Raw genomic sequence first — 25,690 nt, 5'->3', positions numbered from 1 at the left:
GTAACCCACCGTGATCTGGGGACCATCTGTTACTACTCTATCAACCAGCCTGTCCTGACACACACATTTAAATTACCTTCACGGCCCCTCTAGGAAAAGGAGTCTGTGACCCATACTTTCCCTGTCAGTTCTCCTCTAGTTTTTAGAATGTGAAAAACTGAAGCTCAGTAGGGTTAATTACATGTTCAGAAGACAATGAGGTCAGTCTCTGTATCTAGGTCTGACTCCAAAGTCTATGCACATACTTCAATTCCTTCCTCTTCTACGTCATAACGTGATGGGAACGTTTCCACTGGTACTTCTCTCACAATACTGTAAACAAATTAAATGGCTTTGAAATTCACTGGTTTCTGAAATATCTAATCAACGTGGTATCATAACAAGGAAGTTGTTAAAATACAATAACTTTTGACAGATTTTTGAAGAAATCATATAAAATACATATGCTAATATATAGATCTATAGCTTTGGGTTTACTGTATAAACACATCTTGTTTATACCACATTCAAAGAATTTTAAATAGTATTTATTGTTTTACACACAACACAGACACTTTTATATTTAAAAAACTCAAACTCAAGATAATAAATTTGGCTTCTTTTCCCCACAAAAATGGGAAATACATCTTGATAAAGTTACACACCAGTTGGTTGTTGGGATTTATAGTTCCAGGAAAAAAAAAACAACCCTTAACCAGCCAAAAAATAAATTATATATATATACACATATATAAATAAAATGAACTGATTAGTACATAAGCAGTTTACAATAATAAGGTAAATAAGAAAGATAAATTGATCAGAAAACACACTGCTTTAAAGTAATTTTCAGATCTCTTATAGTACAATTTACTCCCAACAACTCTGAGCCCATTAAGAGCACTTCTATACAGAGAAAAACTAACAAATGATACACATTTATTGCAACAACAAATTGAAGGTTATCATAATATATGTAACTTAAATACCCCCCAATTGATAAAGTGGCTTTTTATTCCTTAAACATAGACATTCTGCTCTTCATTGTAGAAGATGAAGTTTTCTTATCAAAAGGCACATTCTTATCTGCAAGAAAAAAAAATACTATAAATGCCTATCCTGGAACAAATTCAAATACACTTGAAAATATCCCCAAAGACTTGGAGTGCCAGAAGATAATGAAAGTATTTAATTTAAGGAAATTATAATGAAGGGCACTAATAAAACAGTTACTTTGTCTACACTAATTATATCAGATACTATTCTTTAAATTATACTTCTAACTTTTTCAAACGAATTTTATACATAGAACAACTTTGACAAGTATACAATGTAATTATTTGTTTATAGTTTCTGTAAACACAATCCTTAACAGATCCTATTTCTAAACCTTCAGAAAGCAGCATTAATTGAAGCTGCAGGCCTTGAAGTATATTCAATGAAACAATCAAAAAATGCTTTTAATATTTATAATACAGTTATAAAATTTTTCCATACAGAAGATAAGGTTTTCTATAAATTATATGATGTGGCAAATATGCCTATTTTCTTACCTTATTGACTAGTTTATGGTAATATGAGGTTATATTTTCATCACACATATTTATACACCTTAATTCTATTTATACATCAGGCTTTACTGCTACTTAATCTAAACCACAGATGCTAAGGAACTTCTGCTAGTAAGAGCCACTACAACCAAAAGCATTTAATCCAACCAAAAGCAAAGGTATGCAGATTTTACTAACTTAATAAGTTGTCCTTTATAATCATCATTAACATATAGAACTTCATTGGAGATACCTATGAGAACGAGTAATACTCTCTTCCAACTTAATGTTTTATCTAAATTATAATAAGCAATCTACAATAGATCTCTAAATGATTATGTTGTTATAAGCTAAGGAAATTCCAATATATTTTGAGGGTAAATTTAAGCTTTTTAAAAAATACATATTGAAGGTTAATAAAAAACCTGCTACTCATGAACAATAATTGCCCAGAATTCATGCATTCATTCAGGGTCCCCTGCAAAACCAATTCTCTATTGCCAGCTGCCAAGTTTAACCTTCAGAAAATACTTTGAATAGTCAGAGTGACATATTTTCATTGTCTGCTCAATATCTATTATCTCCTCTTTGCTAATAAAAATACTGATTTATTTTTGTGAGCTAAGTAGGGTGACAATATGCTGGAAGGAGGGAAGGTTCTGAGAAATTCTGATTTCCTGATAAAAGGACAGATGTGACTTGGGTCTTGCCTCTCACTGTCTTCTTTTCTGGTATACAGATGTGATGGCTGAAACTGCAGCAGCCATATAACTAGGATAAAGCTTTAGGTAAACCACATACATGTAGACCCTGTCATCAAACTGCCATTGAACAGATGCCAGCAGCCAACTTCTGCAGGCTTCTCATGATATGAGAAAAACTTGAGTCTCTGTGATTCTAGATTCTCCATTACTTATATTAAAAAACAGTAAAACTAATAGAAGTAGAGAAGAGACTGGTGGTTACCAGGACTGAGGGAAGAGGGAAATGAGGAATTGCTACTCAAAGGCTATGGAGTTTCAATTATGCAAGATGAATATGTTCCAGAAATGTTAGATGTCCATCAGCAGATGAATGGATAAGAAAGCTATGGTACATATACACAATGGAGTATTACTCAGCCATTAAAAAGAATACATTTGAATCAGTTCTAATGAGGTGGATGAAACTGGAGCCTATTATACAGAGTGAAGTAAGCCAGAAAGAAAAACACCAATACAGTATACTAACGCATATATATGGAATTTAGAAAGATGGTAACAATAACCCTGTGTACGAGACAGCAAACGAGACACTGATGTATAGAACAGTCTTATGGACTCTGTGGGAGAGGGAGAGGGTGGGAAGATTTGGGAGAATGGCATTGAAACATGTAAAATATCATGTATGAAACGAGTTGCCAGTCCAGGTTCGATGCACGATACTGGATGCTTGGGGCTGGTGCACTGGGACGACCCAGAGGGATGGTATGGGGAGGGAGGTGGGAGGAGGGTTCAGGATGGGGAACACATGTATACCTGTGGTGAATTCATTTTGATATTTGGCAAAACTAATACAATTATGTAAAGTTTAAAAATAAAATAAAATAAAATAAAAAAAAATTGAACCTAAGGTTAACAATACTGTATTCTGTGCCTAAACATTTTAGAGAGCAGATCTCATTTTAAGCATTTTTAAGCATTCTTACACATGCTTTTCTATGAAGTAAAGCAAATGTGTAGTAATAATACATTTTATGGAAATCTCAGTTTGGGTATTTTTCAAGCTTCAAGAACGTTCTGTCTCTGTAAATATTATGCAATGATATAGTATAAAAAAAGACATTTTCAAGGACAACCTAAGAGCTAACTCAGAAAATCCTAAACTATCAAAACAGCTATTAAACCAAATCAAGTTGGAAAGGGAAAACTGTCCTACTGTAGTCAAGAATATTGTTATTCCTTCTTCATTTAAATACACTTGCAAATATTAGATTCCTGGAGTTTTTTTTTTTTTTTCCTCCCTGGTCCTTTTTAAAGAAGATACAATGTCTTTGGATTGTACAGAATGAACACTATCTGAGAATGCTCAGGAAGGTTAATGCCTTAATAATTGTGTTTAGGACTTTTTCTTCATAAACTTGAGATCCTTGTCCCTTTACTGTCCTGCAACCCAACTCATATAAGTCAGCCTTCTGGGTGGCAAGCTCTGCCTGCATTGCCCATCCAGCCCAGCATATACCTTAGAGAGTCTGCGACCCAGACTATCACAGCTGAACACAAATCCTGAACCAAGGCAGTAAGCAAGCATTTTATTAAACAGATCAACTGTTGTATGAACAGAAACTTGTGATTCAGCTATTCTATAAGAGTTTCCATTTGACAGAATTACTTTAGATCAGTCTAGCACTTGTTCTAGCTCTGTACTGTCTAAAACAATAGCAATCTGGCAATTAAAGTTAAAATTTCAATCAGTTAAAACCCAATAAAATTAATAATGGACATGAGTTTGGTAAACTCCGGAAGTTGGCGATGGACAGGGAGGCCTGGTGTGCTCCGGCTCATGGGGTCACAAAGAGTTGGACACAACTGAGTGACTGAACTGAACTGAAAATTAAAAATTCAGTTCCTGGGTCACGCTAGTCAACTTTCAAATTTCTGAAAAGCCACATAAGGCTAGTGTGGCTACCAAATTAGACAGGGCACCTCTAGACCACGTCAAGAGATGAGAAAACAGCATTACCAAACAGTGTTTAATGTTACATAATCATTTAATAATATTCACATTTTTCATGTTCTTTACCAATAAAGACATTGTGATGATAACTGGAGCAAGGCAAAATTTCTTTCTAAGGCTCAGTGTCCACAGAAAAGTAAAACATTGAGAAGAACCCCCTAAACCCTACAACAGACATTCTCTTTAACTGTTTAAATAATAACAAAGACAGCATAGTTCCCTTAAAGTGGATAAGGTACAGACTATCCTACTAGTAACACACACTGGACATCCTCAAATACCAATTTCTAGCTAAAATAAGCATTAGTACTTTGACAGATTCCTATACATACTCTATTTACTTTGAATAACCTTAAGTGTTTATTCTGATAAAATGTTATGCTCCACGTTGAAAGCAGTGATTTAGAAATTAGAATTATTTATTATAAATTATTATTTGCAAATTGATAACTGTTTGAATAAGATCTTCTTAAATGAGAGCTTCTGGTCAACACACTTAGATCTGTTTCCTGATTCTGATATGCTGATGTTAATAACCAGAAAATATTCTGTGGCCAAGTAACACTGAGCACAAATGTAACGAACACATATAATACAGTATTAAATTTAATGACACAGAAGAGAGGAGCTAAGAAGCAAATTTAGAGTTTTTAAAATTATATACATGGCAGAAATTACTAGAATAGCCTTGAAGTGACAGAAGTACTAGCTTTTAAAAGCTGCCAACCAAGATGGTCAAAATGTCCTTTACTGTACACCATTATAAAATAATAATAATAACTTTTCTCTTTAGCAGAAATCAAACAGAATAACAAGGTATTATTTCCACTTGTTTTGTGTTATGAAGTAATGTTTAAAACTACATTTTTGAGACTGGTTATGAGTATTTATTTCCAACATGCTTGTAAGAAAATGAAAGGTAAGTTTTGGTTAATACATAGTCATCTCTGATTTCTCATCATATTTCTATCAGAGAGAGCTAAAATGTCCTACACAATTGTTAAAACATAGGTATGTGGTTTAGTTTTATAATTCCTTTGAGTAAAATGTTTCACTAACCAAAAGAAATTATGTCTAATATACAAATAGATGTAATATGATAACAACAGCAAATTCAAGAGAAATTATATTAACTAAACAGCTTGAGCTATGTTTTCCCACATATGTACAAATTTTCCCAATTTAATCATATTAACCTCAAAGCTTAAATTAGCAGACCTAGTGGTAATGATGGTTAACTCCCTAATATCCATTCAACCCCAGATGATAATTCTGAACTAATTATGGTATTTTCATTTTTCTTGCCACAGTTCAATTTAGCAATGATCACATAACCAATGATACAAAAAACAAAAATAAAATTCTGTTAAACAGAGTTTCTGGGGAAACTTTTCTCATTCCTAAGGAAAGAGACACAAGATAGTTGGTACCTAACTTTCACTGAAAATTACTATTCAGGGCATGATTATAGGAACTGCTGGCACCATCCTATTATTGGTCTAAAAATGAAACTCACACATGAAGACAGTCAGAATTAGGAGGATCAGGGGGAATAGAAGCCAGAGCCCTGATGTACTGTTCTTGGAGTTGGCCCTGCCTGATCTATCTTATTACATGAAAAAATAAACTTCTCTCAGGAGATTTAGATTAAACCATATAGTAGCAGTTCCATATAGCTCAATCTAATGCAAAGAAATGGTAAAAATTATTACTCCAAATTTTAACCACCAACAACAATCATTATTAAAATCTTTATATATTAAAAGCCACACCCATTTGTAGTCACTCAGGAAGAACTGACTACAAAAGGCTAGTTTCATACTGTGATTAAATCATAAGTAAAGAAATTAATCTACCTTTCTGAAAATGACTTGTTTCTTGTTATTTTGTAGACAGAGTTTAGAAAATAAAGGTGAAGGAATTTTAGAAAGCACTTAAACAATGAAGGAAGCATCAGTAAGAGATGCTCCAACAAGAATCACCAGCAGTTTTATTGCAGACTAATATGATTCTGTGTTGCAAATAACAAAGCAGGCAAATAATATTTATATTTCTCATTTTAGGGGTCCCATTTGATCGCTTCTCGGCCTTTTCACTAAGATCAAGTATAGGGGTCCCCATGTGAAAAACAAAAAAATAATACTGTGTGCTAGTATAGAGGACGGAATGAACAGACTTTAGAATTATTTTCATTATGGGTATAAATCATATAAATATTTAAAAAATGGAATGAGGATTGCAGTAGGAAGAGAAGCCTAGATTATTTAAACTCTCCAAGCCTCAGTTTTCCTATCTTTGAAGTCAAAGCAATACAAACTACTTTGCAACACAGTCTCAATGAATTCATCGTATACGTAAGGAGCTTAGTACAGCATCTGGTACATCCTGCACTAAGGTAGGCGTTTACTATTAAGTGATTATTATACCTATTATAGTTCTGCTACTCTACTCTCAGTTAGAACTGGACATGGAACAACAGGCTGGTTCCAAATAGGAAAAGGAGTATGTCAAAGCTGTATATTGTCACCCTGCTTATTTAACTTACATGCAGAGTACATCATGAGAAACGTTGGGCTGGAAGAAGCACAAGCTGGAATCAAGACTGCTGGGAGAAATATCAATAACCTCAGATATGCAGATGACACCACCCTTATGGCAGAAAGTGAAGAGGAACTCAAAAGCCTCTTGATGAAAGTGAAAGTGGAGCGTGAAAAAGTTGGCTTAAAGCTTAACATTCAGAAAACGAAGATCATGGCATCTGGTCCCATTACGTCATGGGAAATAGATGGAGAAACAGTGGAAACAGTGTCAGACTTTATTTTTCTGGGCTCCAAAATCACTGCAGATGGTGACTGCAGCCATGAAATTAAAAGACGCTTACTCCTTGGAAGGAAAGTTATGACCAACCTAGATAGCATATTCAAAAGCAGAGACATTACTTTGCCAACAAACGTCCGTCTAGTCAAGGCTATGGTTTTTCCAGTGGTCATGTATGGATGTGAGAGTTGGACTGTGAAGAAGGCTGAGAGCTGAAGAACTGATGCTTTTGAACTGTGGTGTTGGAGAAGACTCTTGAGAGTCCCTTGGACTGCAAGGAGATCCAACCAGTCCATTCTGAAGGAGATCAGCCCTGGGATTTCTTTGGAAGGAATGATGCTAAAGCTGAAACTCCAGTACTTTGGCCACCTCATGTGAAGAGTTGACTCATTGGAAAAGAGTCTGATGCTGGGAGGGATTGAGGGCAGGAGGAGACGGGGACAACAGAGGATGAGATGGCTGGATGGTATCACTGACTCGATGGACATGAGTCTGAGTGAACTCCGGGAGTTGGAGATGGACAGGGAGGCCTGGCGTGCCGCAATTTATGGGGTTGCAAAGAGTTGGACACGACTGAGCGACTGAACTGAACTCTATACTCTCTCCAGTTTTTCTCCTGGCTCAGTTACAAGATCCGTGCCTGATCTTTTCCCTCTGAAGACATTCTCTCTATCACTACCATTCATTCCCTTGGATTTTCTACTATTTATATGACTGCTCTGGGAAGCCCTTAGTAAAAATCCTCTTTGAGGGTCTACAAAGACCTTGTGATACACTCTCCATATAAGTGTTGATTTTTCCCTTTAAAAATAATGCATTATCATGGCATTAACCATGATTATCAGCCATTACTAAAGTGAGTCACAGTGGGATCTATACAGAACAGTCCCCACTTAGGACAGTTTGACTTAACAAGTCTTTGATTTTATGATGATGTGAAAACAATATGGATTCAGTTGAAGCCATACTCCTAATTTTGAATTGAAGATGATCCAACAAGATCTTTTCTCAGGCTAGCACGACCTCCTTTGTGATGCTGGGCAGTGGCAGGGAACCAGGGTTCCCAGTAAGCCATGAGATCATGAGGGTAAACAAATGATACACTTAAAACCATTCTGTACTCATACAACCAAACTTTAAGTGTAGCATTCAACAAATTACATGTGGCATTCAACACTTCACTATAAAATAGATTTGTGTTAGTTGATTTTGCCCAACTATAGGCTAATATCAGTGCTCTGGCTAATATAAGTGCTCTAAGCATGTTTAAGGTAGGCTGTGCTAAATGCTGATGTTCAGGTTAGGTGTATTAATGCATCTTCAATTTATGATATTGTCAACTTATGATGGCTTTGTCCAGACATAACTCCATAGTAAGTTGAAGGAGATCTTTTCCATGAGATAAACTGGAAATGTTGAATAAATTGATGGCATAATGCATGTTTAATATCTGACACCAACACTGGAGGGCTCCCCAGGTGTCTCAGTGGGTAAAGAATCTGCCTGCAATGCAGGAGACACAGGAGATGTGGGTTTGATTCCTGGGTCGGGAAGATCCCCTGGAGGAGGGCCTACCACCCCACTCCAGGTATTCCTGCCTGGAGAATCTCATAGATTTTGGCGGACTATAGAGAAGCCTGTCAGGCTACAGTCCCATAACATCAAAAAGAGTTGGACACAACTGAAGCAACTGAGCATGTATGCATGTGCCAACATTTGAAAACCAGAGAAAGTCCTACCTATTAAATCTACTTCAAATGAACTAACAGAGTTTTTACTCTATATCTCATCAGAAAATAATCTCTATGTTACAGAAGGTAATAGAAATACAAACACACCTCTACCTACATGTTTTTGAAATTTCTGTCCAGTAGGAGAAAAGAAATGAGTCTACCTTCCTCAAAGTGAGAGACAGAAAGAGATCCATGTTTGCATAGACTTTGGGAAAAAAAATCACAGCAGATATCTAAAATCAGTGTAGGTATTATTTAACATTGTTTGAAGAAGAAAATAAAAGGAGAAAAAAAAATAGCCTTTGCTTCTTGGCACCCTGAAGTATGCATCCATCTCATTGCTCACTTCAAAAGGTACAAAAGCAGGTTGGGCCTAGAGAAGAGCCTTTCCTCTGGTTTTAGCAAGGCTGAAAAATGATAATCAGGAAACCCAACTCTAGTTCAGACTTCTTTGTTCTTTATTCCTGGCCTATGGATGTATATCTATTGTTAACTGCATGAGGCTGGGTATTTTATCCATTTTTGTTCACCGCTATCCCCAGAGCTTAGTGGAATGCTTCGGGATACATGGCAGACAGTTTATCATTGCTTTTAATAAAGAGATGAATCCATCTAATTTATTACGTCCTCTAGGATATCACAGGCACCTCCAATATTCATGGTTAAAACTGACTCCACACTCTTTGACAAAAATCCCACTCCTATAAATTTACCCTGAACATACACCTCCAACAATACAAAAATATGTATGTGCAGGGTTATTCACTTCAGGATAACTTGTAACTGCAAAATAATTGAATGAAAACTACCCAAACATGAAAGTATAGGCAACTGATTCAATAAACCATGATACATACACCATGTGGAACACTACACAGCTGTGAAAAAGAAAATCTCTATGAACTTACATAGCATGACTCACAGGAGTACTATTAAGTGCAACCAAAAAATATAAAAGTATATAAACTATAGGCTACATCTTGTGTGAGAGAGAGAAATGTAAGAAATATATATTCCAACCAACTTTCATCAAAAGAATCACAGAGGACCAACAAGAAAGTAATGAAATTGACCATCTACAATGGGTGAGGTGGGAAGAATTGTGGAAGGTATCAAGAGAGCAGTACTTCTCTGAGTGTATCCTAGAGTGAGCAGGTATGTATTCTTAAAATTTTCTGGTATAGTTTTTACTTTTGGAGGCATGCTGCTGCTGCTGCTGCTGCTGCTAAGTCAATTCAGTCGTGTCCGACTCTGTGCGACACCATAGACGGCAGCCCTCCAGGCTCCCCGATCCCTGGGATTCTCCAGGCAAGAACAACAACAACAAAAAACCCAAAACAAAACAATAAGGATGGGAAAGGCAGAAGAAAACTAGAACAGAAGCAAACAAACGACTTAAATTATATTTTAAAGGTCTACTATAAACACTGAAAAGGGAGAAAAAAAGAACTAAGCCAAATCACTTACAATACCTGACTACCCTCAGTTCTGGGCAGGATGAGGTTGTAAGGAAAAAATTGCAAACAAATCCTAAACTCTTAGTAGTACGTTTGTCTACTGTATACGCAAAGTGATTCTGACACGGGATTAATTTTATTGTAAGATTGAGCAGTAAGTAAATGTGTTGATGTTGTTGGGAGCCAGGATGTTGCTGGAAGTCATTCTTAACACAATGAACAAGAAAAATGTCATTATGGAAAAGGAAGAAAGCAAGAGAGAACCCAGTGGGGATAGACTGGAATAGCAGAATGGGAGGCGTAAAGTAATAGTATATAAAGTATGCACATATATGCAAATGTGCATGCATATTGGAGCAAGAAATGTAACCCACTCTAGTGTTCTTGCCTGGAAAATTTCATGGATAGAAGAGCCTGGTGGGTTACAGTCCATGGGGTCACAAAAAGTGGGACACCACTAAATGTGTGCACACATATACACTCATGCATGTATAAGGGCACATATGTGTGTGTGTAAGTGTTATATATACATTCATAGAATTGTCTGCTGAAGGACGTCTGGAAGCAAAGAGCTCAGCTAGTACCCAAAGGAACCAGGGCTCCTTTGAGATATGGCTAATTCCATGGCTAGTGCAGATATAAAATGAGCCTGGAACACCTTGTTAGGCCAGAATGTAAGGAAATTCTTTAAAAAAAAAATGGGAGCAAGTCACAAGGGTACAGAAGTCAGCTTGAGTAGGCCTCCACCGGCAACTACATCAATGAATTATAAACCTTCGAAGAAAGAGAAAATCATGAATCCTTACAGTCAATAAGATAGATAGTAGTATAGGGTAGTGTGAAGTTGCTCAGTCATGTCTGACTCTTTGCGACCCCATGGACTGTAGCCTACAAGGTTCCTCCATCCATGGGATTTTCCAGGCAAGAATACTGGAGTGGGTTGCCACTGATAGACAGATATATAGATAGATAAAGAAGAAACAAGGATAAGCTCTTGCTAACAGTACATGTCACTGCTAAATGGTAAATATGGAGGAAATGTTGAAGTTGGAAAATCATGATTTTACAACTATCATGGTGAAGATTAAATCAGGCAAGAATAATGACAAATGGGTACTAAATCTAGGGGGACATTTTGATGAGAAGCAGAATACTATATGATTTTAAAATGCCTTTTTAGTAGTTGCAAGGGGGAAGAAAAGCACATTTTGGAAAATTAGACAAAATTTTGAAGAGGTACATCACAATTACCACTGCTACTGAAGGACAGATGAACACTGTGTGTCTGCAGATAAGGATGTCCCGAAAAGGATGCAGAATGATGTATGGAATATTTCCACCAAGAATGCACACTCTGAATCTAATAAAGAGGAAATATCAGAAAATCACTTATATATAAAATGAGTGGGATGCATTCTTCTGTATCATGATGACTGGGAAAGAGAGAACGTAAGAGAACAAATGAAGTAAACTGTTAAAGATAGGTGACTCTAGATTAAAAGTTTAGGGTACTTTTTGTAATATTTTTATTCCTATAACTTTTCTATAGAATTGAAATTATTCCCAAGGCGGGGGGTGGAATTAAGTAATGCATATGCATAGGCTCTTTGAAGAAAAAAAAATCCAACAACATAGAAATATATAAAATGAAAAGTAAAAAATGAAAATGAAATGTCAGTCCCCAAATCTCACCTATTCTCCACTGGAAGGTAAGCTTTACAAAGTCAGGATATTTAAAATTTTTCTTTTCTGTTTTGTTGCTTTAATGTGACCCAAGCCCCTAGACTAGTGCCAAGCATTAAAAAATTGCTGTATGAACTAGCTGCTATATCACTGATTTATTGGACGGATGAGGCTTAGATGATAAAGAATCCGCCTGCAATGTGGAAGACCTGGGTTTGATCCCTGGGTTGGGAAGATCCCCTGGAGGAGGGCATGGTAACCCACTCTAGTATTCTTGCCTGGAGAATCCCATGGCGAGAGGAACCTGGTGGGCTACAGTCCATGGGGTGGCAAAGAGTCAGACACGACTGAGCGAATAAGCACAGCACACAAGCACACTTAATGATATGCCGTCCTCCTTACTTAGTCCAGACATATGTATAAGTTTTTCCCAAGTCTTTTAAGTAAATGGTATCAAAACATTAAGAAATTCAAGTTTATTTCATTATCAATCATCATTGATAATTATCATTATTCCCAAAACTTCCATCTCCATTATTATTGGGTTCTTTGTTTGGCCTGAATGAACGTCTTGGCCAATCCAGTATTTCCATTTCTCTATCCTTCACCTTCTAAACAGAATACTTGAATCCTGTTGACAGCATCTTTCAAAGCCTCTTGAAAAATTCACTCCACTCTATTTCTCTTTTCTAAAAACACACACACACACACACACACACACACACATATATATATATATATATATTATTTATTTGGCTACTCCAGGTCTTTATTGTGGCATGTGGGGTTTAGTTCCCTGACCAGGGATTGAACATAGGCCCCCCTGTATAGGGAGGGTGGAGTCTTAACTGCTGGGTCATCAGCGAAGTCCCTACTTCTCCAATGTATGTATACCATCTAACTGATCTTTTTCCTGGTCCCCTTGCTGTTTATCATAATCTTCCTCCAATTTATGCACAGTTATCTTCAAAATATAGCTTTCATTATGTTTTCCCTGTCTTAAAAATTTCCAAGTGGCTTTTTGCAACCTGTAGAATAATTTGTAACGGATTTAACATGGGTCACAATCTGCCTTCTTATTTATTGTTCTGCCTTTTGCATTCAAAGCTCAAAAATCATTCATTCCCCCATTCATTTCTTTCATACATACTAATATAGTATACACTTCTTTCAGTTCCCTGAATATACTTTACTCTGTTGCTTCTGATTCTCTGTGACTGCAGCTCTCTCTCCAACTCTGGCCCCTCTAGCCACCCTTCATTTAGCTAATTTTTATTCATGTTTCAAGTCTCAATTTTCCTGTCACTTCCAAGAGGTTTTTCTGGATCATTCGTTTCTGCAACCCCACTATATATTCCCACATCATCCTATTCTTCCTCTTTCTCTGTTTCTGTAACTCTGACTCATGTTTAGCTCCCTGATGGAATGCAAGCTTCATGAAAAGAGGGGTATATGAAAGATAAATAGGAGAGACAGGCCTGTGATGAGGTGAGACGCAGATAAGAGATGGCTGTGCGTGACGACTTCATGGAAACTCTCGCCTTCTTATATCCCTCCCACCTTCCCTGCTTCTGCCCCTCTTGATCTCTCCTAGGCCACTTTTCCCACTACAACAAGAGGTCTCATTCTTCAACACACATCTGATTACTGATTATATACACTCTAGCCAAATAATATCAGTAACAATAGCAGGATAACAACAAACTCCTTAAAAAAAAAAAAAAGACAACAACCAAAAAAACTGGCACCTTCCCAGGACTTGTCACAGCTGATCCCCACATGCAACATATTGCACGTATAAATACACACGCACATACAAAAGTCTGCATTCTAGACATTTTGTGCTGCTCACTTTCTGAATAAACTATCATCTGTCACAACTACAAACTCTGGGTTGTTTTTTGCTGACTGTAACAACCTTTGTCTTGAGTCAAGCACACTTGAAATAGACAAGCTAGGCTTCAAGTTCAGTTCCTCTTTGGAAACAACCCTGACTTCCTAAGTCAACAACTTCCTTTTCTGTGTTCCCTTTCTGTGTTTGTGCAGAAAGAGGGACCTCATATGCACTGCAGTTTTTAAAACATGACAAATACTATACTTTTAAAATATATTAAAAACTTTGCAGAAGATTAAAGGAAAATAATTATACAATAAAGTGAGACTCTGCCCCCCAATCCTACTCCATGAGCACCTTCTGTAGGATGAGCCCAAGAGGAGAGACAAGATGAGCTGTTTGCTCATTCTCAGTTCCCAACAGTATTTCGAAATGACTCTGTCATTCTAGTATGTAAAGATAAATATGTTACACACAATGGCTCCTAAATGCATGTGAGCAACTTCATCTGACCTAAGCCAACAGTTAATAACTGGTAATATTAGACTAAATGGGAACTGTACAGTACTTTATAGCCAATTTAAGGGCTTTTCACGGGGTATATGTGAATGTTCTAAATAAACCTTAGAATGTTCTAAATAAATACATTTTAATGTACTTTATTCATGTTTATTTTCACTAAGATACAGAATTGCTAACAAGCAAATACAGCTGTTTGGGTCACACATATATCTAGACTCTACTATTACTATGGCATTTTATGAATATATTTTTATTAAATGAATTAATTACCTGCACCCAAAAGCTCATATATACTTGAGTTAATAATCCAATTTTTGTTGAGACTTTTTTTTTAACCCCCAGATTTCTATTACGCTTTCTATGTATGTACCTGACGCTGGATGCTGGCTTTTCTTCACCCAAATAATGTCTCCTCTACTTCAACATGGCCTTCCCTATTGAGTGGAAACTTTATTGCTTCCCTTCCTCATGCCATCTGCACTGAAACTAGTCTATATCCATGTAACTCTGTTTATCCAAACCTTTTAGGAAAGCTCTTAACTCAGTGAGAACAGATATAAGAACAGACATAATAGCCACAGTACCAGACCGCTGACCATTAGCCCCACAATTTTGCCAAAAACGCTGATTACAAATAGAGTAACAAAGACTAAAACCAAAATATTTTCAGAATGCAAAAAGAAAATCAAGTTTACTAATCTCCCTGTACACCTCCCAGAACCTCCCCCCGCCCCCCTCACATGCACATACACACACAGAGGATTATCTTCATGCAGCAGCAAAAGGGAAGGAAGCCCCACAGGAGCCCTGCAGTGACGATTTCTCTGGGGGATGGTATTCTATCCTACACAACTATTTTAGCAAAGCAAAGCAAATGTGAGCTATTGGTTGGGTAGCACAAAAAACTTCATTAAACAGAACCCAAAACTCATCATTTAGGATAAAAACTGTTAAAAGAAATTCAATTTTAAACTGCTCAACACTTACCTTCGAGGATGATTGGCATCAAACAATGTGTTATCATCCTCCTCATCATCTTGCTCTAAAGGGGTCAATTCCATGTTTTCTATGTTAGTGTCCAAAACCCCGTATCTCCTAGTCTTTCGGTTCCTTCTTCTCATCCTATTAAATAGAAAATATTAATGAATAAAAATTATTTCTAAGTGTGGTATGGATGATTTTAATTGTACACTTATTTGTAAATTAAAAATAAATTATTCCACTTTCTGACACTGAAGGCGTTCAGTCTCAGAATGGCTACATTTCAGAAATGTAACCAGTTAACCATTTAAGATTATTTATTTATTTTCGATTACTTTTTAATCAACACCTACTCCTGTATGTCTTGTGCCATCACCATTTCTTCTGACTGACACACTTTCTTCTCTGTCAGCTGATAATGTTGACAGATAATCTCTTAAGTCTTTGTTCTGGTCCAATAGTTTTACTGAGGCCTTCTATTCCAGCCGTTCTCCCATCTCTTGTAGGCCTTCTTACTTCTTAACTTTCGGCCCCGCTAAGAAACTGTATGCATCAGTTCAGTTCAGTCGCTCAGTTGTGTCCGACTCTTTGCGACCCCATGAATCGCAGCATGCCAGGCCTCCCTGTCCATCACCAACTCCAGGAGTCCACCCAAACCCATGTCCATCGAGTCGATGATGCCATCCAACCATCTCATCCTCTGTCGTCCCCTTCTCCTCCTGCCCTCAATCTTTCCCAGCATCAGGGTCTTTCCCAATGAGTCATATCTTTGCATCGGGTGGCCAAAGTATTGGAGTTTCAGCCTCAACATCAGTCCTTCCAATGAACAGCCAGGACTGATCTCCTTTAGGATGGACTGGTTGGATCTCCTTGCAGTCCAAGGGACTTGGGGAGTTATAGTTCACCATCGGTCACAGTGGTAGAGAATCCACCTGCCAATGCAGGAGATATGAGACACAGATCAGATCCCTGAGTCTGGAAGATCCCCCAGAGTAGGAAATGGCAACCCACTCCAGTATTCTTGCCTGGATAATCCTATGGACAGAGGAGCCTCATGGGCTACAGTCCGTGGGGTTGCAAAGAGTCAGATATAATTGAGCGACTGAGCACACTCATTGGTCCTTTGGAACCACAGGATTTAATAACATTTGCATGCATCGCTTTGATTTTAAAAACTGAAAACTTAAGAATGAGTTAAGAATACTCAAGGTTTTACATTCTTCTCTTCTGTTTTGCCAGTCTGTTGCTCAATTTTCTAAATCATATGGCCTTCCAAACATTCTTGCAGTTTCAGCCATGTGAAATTATTTTTGGAAATAAACTAGATTCTTCCAGGTCATTAAATTGTCAATATGTTAATAACCAGGCCATCATCAGTCATAGGATACCTTAGCAAGTCTTTAAAAAGGAAACGACATGAACATCTATCTTAAGGACTTTTAATAATTATCTCAGCTGACATTCTTCTCCATTTCCAAGGTCATCATCATTCCTTGAATGATTTCTCAATCTTTCAATGAGTGGATAACTGAATCTGCCCAATAATGCTATTTTTCTCTTTCTGTGTAAAATGTAAACATTTGACTGCATTGCTATGAACACTTTATTATTTATTCTAGTTTCTACTGTCTTTTAACATATATAAATGCTACCTTCTGAACGTGAATCCAAGCTATTTGATAAGAACCTATTTCATATGCAAAGAGAGTGCACTCTTTGGCACCAAATAAGTTGGGGAATGTAGTTCAATTAAAATAATTTTGTATTTTAGGAAATGTTACTAATTCACCTAAGAATCAGATCAGATCAGTCGCTCAGTTGTGTCCGACTCTTTGCAACCCCATGAATCGCAGCACGCCAGGCCTCCCTGTCCATCACCAACTCCCGGAGTTCACTGAGACTCATGTCCATCAAGTCAGTGATGCCATCCAGCCATCTTATCCGCTGTCGTCCCCTTCTCCTCTTGCCCCCAATCCCTCCCAGCATCAGAGTCTTTTCCAATGAGTCAACTCTTCGCATGAGGTGGCCAAAGTACTGGAGTTTCAGCTTTAGCATCATTCCTTCCAAAGAAATCCCAGGGCTGATCTCCTTCAGAATGGACTGGTTGGATCTCCTTGCAGTCCAAGGGACTCTCAAGAGTCTTCTCCAACACCACAGTTCAAAAGCATCAAAGTCAAATTAAAAAAACAACTACATATTGTAAAATAGAATTTAAACTTAAAATGAGACTCCCCTAAGAATATCTTTCTTAAGTCTAAAGATATATGCAATGGCTACGTGATCATGGCAGCTTTATGGCCATAAAAACATCAAATACAATACACCCATATGCAGTGATTTTTTTTTTTTTTTCCTGTCCTCAGGGAAAGCCAGAAACACTTATGAAGCCTTAATATTGGGCTGATTCAAGGGGCCATCTGCTTAAAATATTAATAAACATTAAGTGTAAAATATAATACATATAAAAAATGCATTGAAATCTTAAGTAAAAGGCTACTTCTAATATGCAGTGTACATTATTTTTGAACAAAAGAGCAAAGGAGGATTTAAAATTCATGCAATTTTAAAAGCTGTGGTTCTCTCCATAAATTATTATTTTCATTAAGCTCGCGATGCTCAAACTTTCTATGTATGTTAATAACTACATATATAGCATTATATATGTGTACATTATTTTACCAGAGTAAATGCATATTGCAATCTGAAAACAAATTTTGTTGGGTCTTAAAAAATGGAACTTTAAATATGTAGAGAGGAAAATATGTAAGCCTAAGAAAGCAAGAGAAAGTAGCAGTATGGTTTATATTATTGAATTATATTCCTTTATCACATGGCAATCACAGGTCAGATACCTTCTAGATATTGATCTTGATCAGATACCTTCTAGGTATTCAAGTTATTATTCAAATAGTTGTCTCAACTGAATGCAGATTCCTCAATGTTTCATTATACTCAGGTTGGTAAGAATCATTTCTGTTTAAATAACATGTAAAAGCTACAGTAGAAAAATAAAGCTAAAGTACTAAAGTAAGGTTGATAAAGTTTTATGTAAAAATGTATGATGCCACATAAAATAAACACAACAGAATAAAACTTCATTTCGTTTTACTACTCTGTGAAAGGGAGACAAGCAATCATCGTAACTTGCTACAACTTGCTGCACTGATCTGATTTTCCTGTTTTAACTGAATGCCTGTAGGATATTATTAAGTAATTTCTTCTATTTATCATTCAAAACTAGACTGAGGAATACGGTATTTAATGGATATTTTACATACATACACTCTCCTATGTGATCAGGTACAATGATAAGGCTGAGTAAATCTTAATAAAGATACAACTTATGATATAAAATTTACCTTGAGTATTTTGGGGCAAAAAGGTGAATTAGTAACCAACAATGATTTTTGGAACTCATTTTGTTTTTGTACTGAGACAAAGCTATATAAAAACTGGTGAGCCACAATTTCAGTTGTCCATGACAACACAGTATACAGCACATAGCAAAAATTATTTTATCTGAAATTTCTCTCATCTTCATCTCCCATTCTTTTTTCTCCCTGCCCCCACCCCATCTCTAGCCTTGTCAGACCTAACCTCTTGCAGATTAGTTTCAGGGTTCATATATTATAAGAATATGGTATGGGGGAGATTTTAGAAAATACCATGAACACTCCCAACAAAATATTACAGTTGAAATTGCAGATACAAAAAGAATTCACTAAAAATAATTACTATTTCTTGGGTGTGCATATAAGTCAGGCAATTGAAGTAAGCAGCTTACAAGCACTACCTGAGGTAATCCTCACCACAAGCCTTTAAGTACCCTTATTCTAAACATAGAAAAGTCAGACCTTAGAAAAAATTAAATTTGGGACTGTAAATAGTAGAGCAAGTAATCAAGCAATTTTATTCCCAAGTCTGGGTTCTTAAACATTAGGCTGTATTATCTTCCTATATGATTCAAAGTAATTTTAACCAAGGTCCAAGGTTAGCTACCAGTCTTCTGATCTCTAACACAATCATCTTACATTATACTAGACTGGATATATTGTTTTAAGTGAATTGCATTTTCTAGTTCATCCTTACCTGGTAAAAAGTACGAATTTGGTGGCCACTAGCAGTAACAAGTGCATTTATGTTCTTCTGGTTAGGCCATTTCTTAGTTTTGAACACTGCAACAGTTACCGGCTTTTTATGTATCCTGAAGGAAACTTCTGCCTTAATGGAACCATGATTTTGCTTAGACAGCAACTGATCCCAGCCCTGCTGTTGCTTAGTTGCTTAGTCTTGTCCAGCTCTTTTGCAACCACATGGACTGTAGCCAAACCAGGCCCTTCTTTCCCAGGACTTAATTCACCTCTCCTTCTGTGGAATATGACTCCTAAACTAAGGGACAAAGAGACTGAAAACTACTGCATACCTTCACAGTGGATTGTTCCTGCCAAGAAACCTCTGTGATATTTTAGTGTCTCCTCTCCTAAACTGACTTAGTTTCTGTGAATCTCCAGTTGCTCTTCGACTTTGCTGTTGTTCAGTTCCTCAGCTGTGTCTTGACTCTTTGCAACCCACGGACTGCAGCACACCAGGCTTCCCTGTCCTTCACTCTCTGTTTGCTCACACTCATGTCCATTGTGTCAGTGATGCCATCCAACCATCTCATCCTCTGTCGCCCCCTTCTCCTCCTGCCTTCACTCTTTCCCAGCATCAACATCTTTTCTGATGAGTCAGCTCTTCACATCAGGTGGCCAAAGTACCGGAGGTTCAGCTTCAGCATCAGTCCCTCCAATGAATATTTAGGAATGCTTTCCTTTAGGATGGACAAGTTGATCCCCTTTAAGTCCAAGGGACTTTCAGGAGTCTTCTCCAACACCACAGTTCAAAAGCATCAATTTTTCGGTGCTCAGCCTTCTTTATGGTCCAACTGTCACAGCCATATATAACTACTGGAAATGCCATAGCTTTGACTAGACAGACCTTTGTCAGAATGTCTCTGCTTTTTAATATGCTGTCTAGGTTTGTCATAGCTTTTCTTCTAAGGAGCAGATGTCTCATAATCTCATGGCTGCAGTCACCATCTGCAGTGGTTATGGAGCCCAAGAAAATAAAAGTCTCTCACTGTTTCCCCATCTATTTGCCATGGAGTGATGGAACTGGATACCATGATCTTAGTTTTCAGAATGTTGAATTTTAAGCCAGCTTTTTCTCTCTCCTCTTTCACCTTCATCAAGAGGCTCTTTAGTTCCTCTTCACTTTCTGCCAGAAGGGTGTGTCATCAGCATATCTGAGGTTATTGACATTTCTCTCCGCAATCTTGATTCCAGCTTGTGATTCAGCATTTTGCCTAATGTACTCTGCATATAAGTTAAATAAGCAGGGTGACAATATACATCCTTGACATAATCCTTTCCCAATTTTGAACCAGTCTGTTGTTCCATGTCTGGTTCTAATTGTTGCATTTTGACTTTCTGAGATCTCAATATTCTTCCAGGAAATCCCCTTTAGTTTAAGTTAGCCAGGGTCATTCTATGTGTTTAATTAAAATAGTAACTAATAGAAGTAGTAATCTAATATTCCTTTAATATTGGAAGGAAGTGTTAAAGGAAAAATACACAGGAGATGGAAAATGTTATTTCCTTTGACAAGTCTAATAAAATAACGGTTTTCCCTACCTGAACATTTCTCAGTGTAATCAAACCCAGTTCATTTAGTTAATGCCTGAATGCAAACACTGTACTTAGCCTTAGCGAAATAATGATTTGTAAATAGCCTTTGTTCTGAGGTTTTTGAGTCTTCCCTAGACCCACACTGATCCTTGATTAAGAAGCAAGAATGCTCATATATTAGGCAACTGCTTACCCAATGCCTACCACATTTTGTACATAATGTTCAGCACTGGGGATATAATAGAGAATAAGACATACAACGAGTCTCTTTTCATAAAGACTATATACTAATCTTAGGAAGCCTACTTTATTTCTTATATATATATATATATATATATATATATATATATATATTTCAATTTCTACAGAAAGAATCTAATTTTTCTTTAGAATAGTTCTAGACTCAGAGGGGAAGTTACTTCTAGTTACACATTCATAATAACTGAATTAGATTAAAAACAGTATGGAAGTTTTATGGAGTTCAAGTACTTTACAAGTAAAATATTCTCAGTGTTTTCTCATATCAGTTAACGAAAGGAGACTTTTTGGCCCGTTCTTCCCTGTTGGCACAAATAAATAATGCTGCTGTGCTGCCACACCTATTTTGGAAGTGGAGAGTCAAAATGGATATTCACCAAAATAAATGATTTTCATAATCTGGAAGCAAAAAGAATGAGTTCTGTTCTGAACAGTGCCCAGACATTGTTAGCATCAATCAAGTTGGACATCAGGTGGCCAACTATACTTAGGAGTTGGCCTGAATGAATGTACTAGATACTGGTTCAAGAGTCCAATTTTTCTTAGTCATAGATTCAGAATTTTGCTGTTAACAATGTTAGTGATTCATCCAATAGAATCAGACTGAAAAGACTGTACCCTTATAAGCTTTACAGAAATGAAGATGGAAAATCCATGGCAAGAAATACTTATATGTTAAGATTACAAATAAGTGAAAGCAAAATGAAAAAAGATCATCCCCAAAAAGTTATCATCAGACTCATCATTTATTTTGTGTATGAAACAATACTTAGGGTACTCCAATGCTATATGGGAAATATACAGCATTAAATAACAATTACATGGTGAGAAGAATAATTACTGCTCAATTTTCTTCTAATATTTTTTTCATATCAAGAAGAAAGTTTCAGTTTGGTGGTTATATGCCTGTAACACCTCATGAACATTTTCTAGCTTTCTCTTGAATAAAAAGTGGGCCTGGATTTGCTGGGTTTTGTGAACCAATACTATGCAGCTCAAATAATGTTTCCACCGGTGATTTTCAAACATTTGATCATAAATTGCTTTACATTCTTAGAAATTATTTAAGACCCTGAATAGATTATAATTATGTGATTATAAATATCAATTATTAATATATTAATTAAACCTAAGAAAATTTTAAATACCATTTGCTTTTTAAAATTATAATAAATCCACTACAGATTAACATAGCTTTTTGTGAAAAATATATTGTCAAAAAGAAAACCAACAAAGGTGAAAAAATGGCATAGATTTAGATTTTTTTTCAAATCTTGTTAATGTCTGGCTTAAATAGAATGAGATAGAAAATGAAAAGAGAGAAATTAGAAAAATAGAAAACTGCTTGATTTTGATATCTGCTTCAGCCTTCAATCATTTGCTATGCATTGTCTATTTGAAGGATATGAAGAAAATCCAGGTACAGTAGATATGAACTTGGAAAATGGAGGTACATTTTAATAGCTTTTCAGATTCTGGTGTTAACGTGTTTTTTTTGATAGAACACCAAAACTCAATAAGAGGTAGTTTCTTATGAGTTGGCTGCACTGTGGAATTTGAAACTATTATCAATGAACTTCTTGGGTCCTATAAACTTATGGTGAAGTTGCTCAGTCATATCCGACTCTTCGCGACCCCATGGACTGTAGCCTACCAGGCTCCTCTGTCCATGGGATTTTCCACGCATGAATATTGGAGTGGGTTGCCATTTCCTTCTCCAGGAGATCTTCCCAACTCAGGGATTGAACCCGGGTCTCCCTCATTGTAGGCAGATGCTTTACTGTCTGAACCACCAGGGAAGTCATAAACTTATAAGGGAATGTATTATTTTGAAAATAGTTTCAATATTGCAGATACCTGAACAGGTCTCAGAGATCCCTCCCACCCTCCAGGGTTCCCTGTTATGCTGTACTTTATCAGTTAGTTATTTAAGCCAAGGAATGTTGGCTTAAATAATGTTTTTCACTCACAAAATAATAAACAGATATGTTTAAAAGGAAACTTTTTTTAAGTAAATCCATTTAAAGAAATATATGAAATGGTTGAGGGTAGGCAGTTACAGGAAAAAAAAAAAAAGTGAAATAATCTGGAGAACAAACCAGTGCATTCCCACACAACTACCTCTACTGCAGTAAATAGAATACCTAGTGCTTCCTTAGCTCTTCTCTTGGCTGGTTTCTTCTAACAGTGAGTTCTTAGCTCTGCATTTCAGCTCTTCAGAGAGGTGGTCCCCCACTCAGTTAAAGAGGCTTTATTATGATTTTTCCAAATCGGTCTCATTACATAGTTGGAATGTTATAATACCATGATTCATGCCATAAAATAACTTTACTTCTATAACAATAGAACGTATCAAGTGGAAGTTACTTACGACAATGTAAAATATCACTAATTGAACTATATAATTCCTTTTCCACTTGATAAGGCATTAAACAGAGTAGAAAAATAAGTGATAGTCATTTACTTATTCATAACCTGGTACTTAATCAAAAGGTTGATCACAGATTTGGACACAGACATCATGGAAAAAAAAATTTCAAAGCAAATGATGGATTGTACAATCAGTGATGATTATTATATACCGTGGGACATCACTTTATTCTCCTAGGTCAGTTTTATCGTAGGTAAAGTGAAAGATGTCATTTAAGTGTCCATATTTGTAACAAATCTGAAATTTAAGTAATTCTCTAATCTAACATTCTATAGTAAGAATACGGAAAAGGCAATGACAATCCACTCCAGTACTCTTGCTTGGGAAACTCCATGGATGGAGGAGCCTGGTAGGTTACAGTCCTTGGAGTTGCGAAGAGTCGGACACGACTGAGCAACTTCACTTTCACTTTTCACTTTCCTGCATTGGAGAAGGAAATGGCAACCCACTCCAGTGTTCTTGCCTGGAGAATCCCAGGGACGGGGGAGCCTGGTGGGCCGCCGTCTATGGGGTCGCACAAAGTCGGAGACGAGTGACATGACTTAGCAGCAGCAGTAAGAATAAGCTCAAAAAACTATTCATTTGTAACTTTAAGCTTCTGAATGACTTAGAATTATTTACAGATGAATTCATTTTAGAAAAGTTTTTTGGAAGATTAAAAAAAGTAAATCTATCCATTTACTAATTCAAATTTTGTAAAGTTAAAATCATATATAGTTGTTAAGCTATTAAACATACTCTCCAATATTATAACGGGATCATATTTATGACATTTTTCTTCCTTTGCTGCATAGGTATCAGTTTTCCATCTTATCAAGAAATCGGTAACATTTCACACCATATTATTTCAGTTCAGTCGCTCAGTCGTGTCCGACTCTTCGCGACCCCATGGACTGCAGCACGCCAGGCCTCCCTGTCCATCACCAACTCCCGGAGTATACTCAAGCTCATGTCCATTATTTAGTGTCATGCAAGATGAATGCTAGATGTTTCTAATGCGGACTCTTAACAACGATTGAACCATACTCAGTTGTCAGTTTTCCGGGTTCAGAAAAGGTGGAAAGCAAGAAACTTCATAAGGTACACTCGATGGTGGCGAGTTAAAAGTCAACAGCAGGAAATTGCTGTTAAAAGAACTTCTTTTTTACATTTTATAAAATAAATCATCCTTAAAGATCATTCTGCATTACTATCAATTTACTCAAATAAATATTGATATAGAGGTTCGGTGCTAATTTATAGTTTACACATGAAAGGGAGGCAGCAGGGACTTGGCAGTCTGAACACTCCCAAAGGTACCACCGGCTTTCAAGACCGTCCTCGTCACAATCTCACTCAGCAGGCACCGTGACTGAGGGGGTGGGAGGAGGTCGGCAGATAAGCGCGCATCAGGCCTGCCGGGGACGCTCGTGGAGGCTTCGCCTCACCTGACCGTCCTGACGACGAAGTACACCAGCACCGCGCCGCTCACCACCATCAGCACGGTCAGGGCACGCTGGGTCATGGGCTTGTCGCCGGGGTCGGGGCTCACGGCCAGGACGCCGCCCGCCGGGCCCCCGGCCCCCGCCTTCCCGCCAGGGTCGTCGGCGGCCGGCCCCGCCCCGGGCGTGCTGCCATTGCCGCCCTCGGCTCCCCGCGCGCCCGCGGCTTCCAAGGCCGGAGCGCGGCCCGCGGGCCGGGCGGCGGAGGAGCCGGGTGGCGGAGGGGGCCGGGTGCGCGGACCGCGCGCCGCAGGCTGGAGGTCGGGCGCGGCCCGCGCTGCCGGCGGCCGTCCCGCGGAGGGCCCGCTCAACTCGGGCAGCAGCAGCGACAGCAGGAGCGCCGAGGCCAGGGCGCGGCTGAGGCAGCAGCTGCACAGCGTCGGCTGCATGGTCCGCGGCCGGCTCCCTCACCGCGCGCGAGCTCCGGCGCCCGCCGCCCTGGCTCCAGGCGGGACCATGGGCGTGTTAACTGAAGAGACGGAGGAGAAACGCTGACGGAAGCCCGGGCGAAGACCGGGCCCGCTGCAGGTGGCGGAGGCGGCAGCCGCGGCAGCTGCCGTCGACAACCGGAAGTTCGTACATC

At 37.8% G+C, this 25,690-nt stretch overlaps 1 protein-coding gene across 3 annotated transcripts; it reads right to left on the bottom strand.

Annotated features, from left to right (window-relative positions):
• Nucleotides 1-509: 509 nt before the first annotated feature.
• On the bottom strand, nt 510-25,690 carry FAM174A (family with sequence similarity 174 member A). 3 transcript variants are annotated; one of them, XM_055565520.1, is made up of 3 exons: nt 25,054-25,690; nt 15,278-15,412; nt 510-1,065 (listed from the first exon to the last, which is right to left on the bottom strand). In XM_055565520.1, the coding sequence occupies exons 1-3, from the start codon at nt 25,494-25,496 to the stop codon at nt 1,062-1,064; spliced, it is 582 nt and encodes a 193-aa protein (XP_055421495.1). In that variant the 5' UTR covers nt 25,497-25,690; the 3' UTR covers nt 510-1,061. The 3 variants fall into 3 exon arrangements, with proteins under 3 accessions (XP_055421495.1, XP_055421491.1, XP_055421504.1); XM_055565516.1 differs by lacking the exon at nt 510-1,065 and adding an exon at nt 11,334-11,611; XM_055565529.1 differs by lacking the exon at nt 510-1,065 and having other exon boundaries at nt 15,274-15,412.

Source organism: Bubalus kerabau, chromosome 1 (assembly GCF_029407905.1).
Source record: "Bubalus kerabau isolate K-KA32 ecotype Philippines breed swamp buffalo chromosome 1, PCC_UOA_SB_1v2, whole genome shotgun sequence".
In the NCBI taxonomy this organism is placed as follows: domain Eukaryota; kingdom Metazoa; phylum Chordata; class Mammalia; order Artiodactyla; family Bovidae; genus Bubalus; species Bubalus kerabau.
This window is presented reverse-complemented; position numbering and strand designations above follow the sequence as displayed.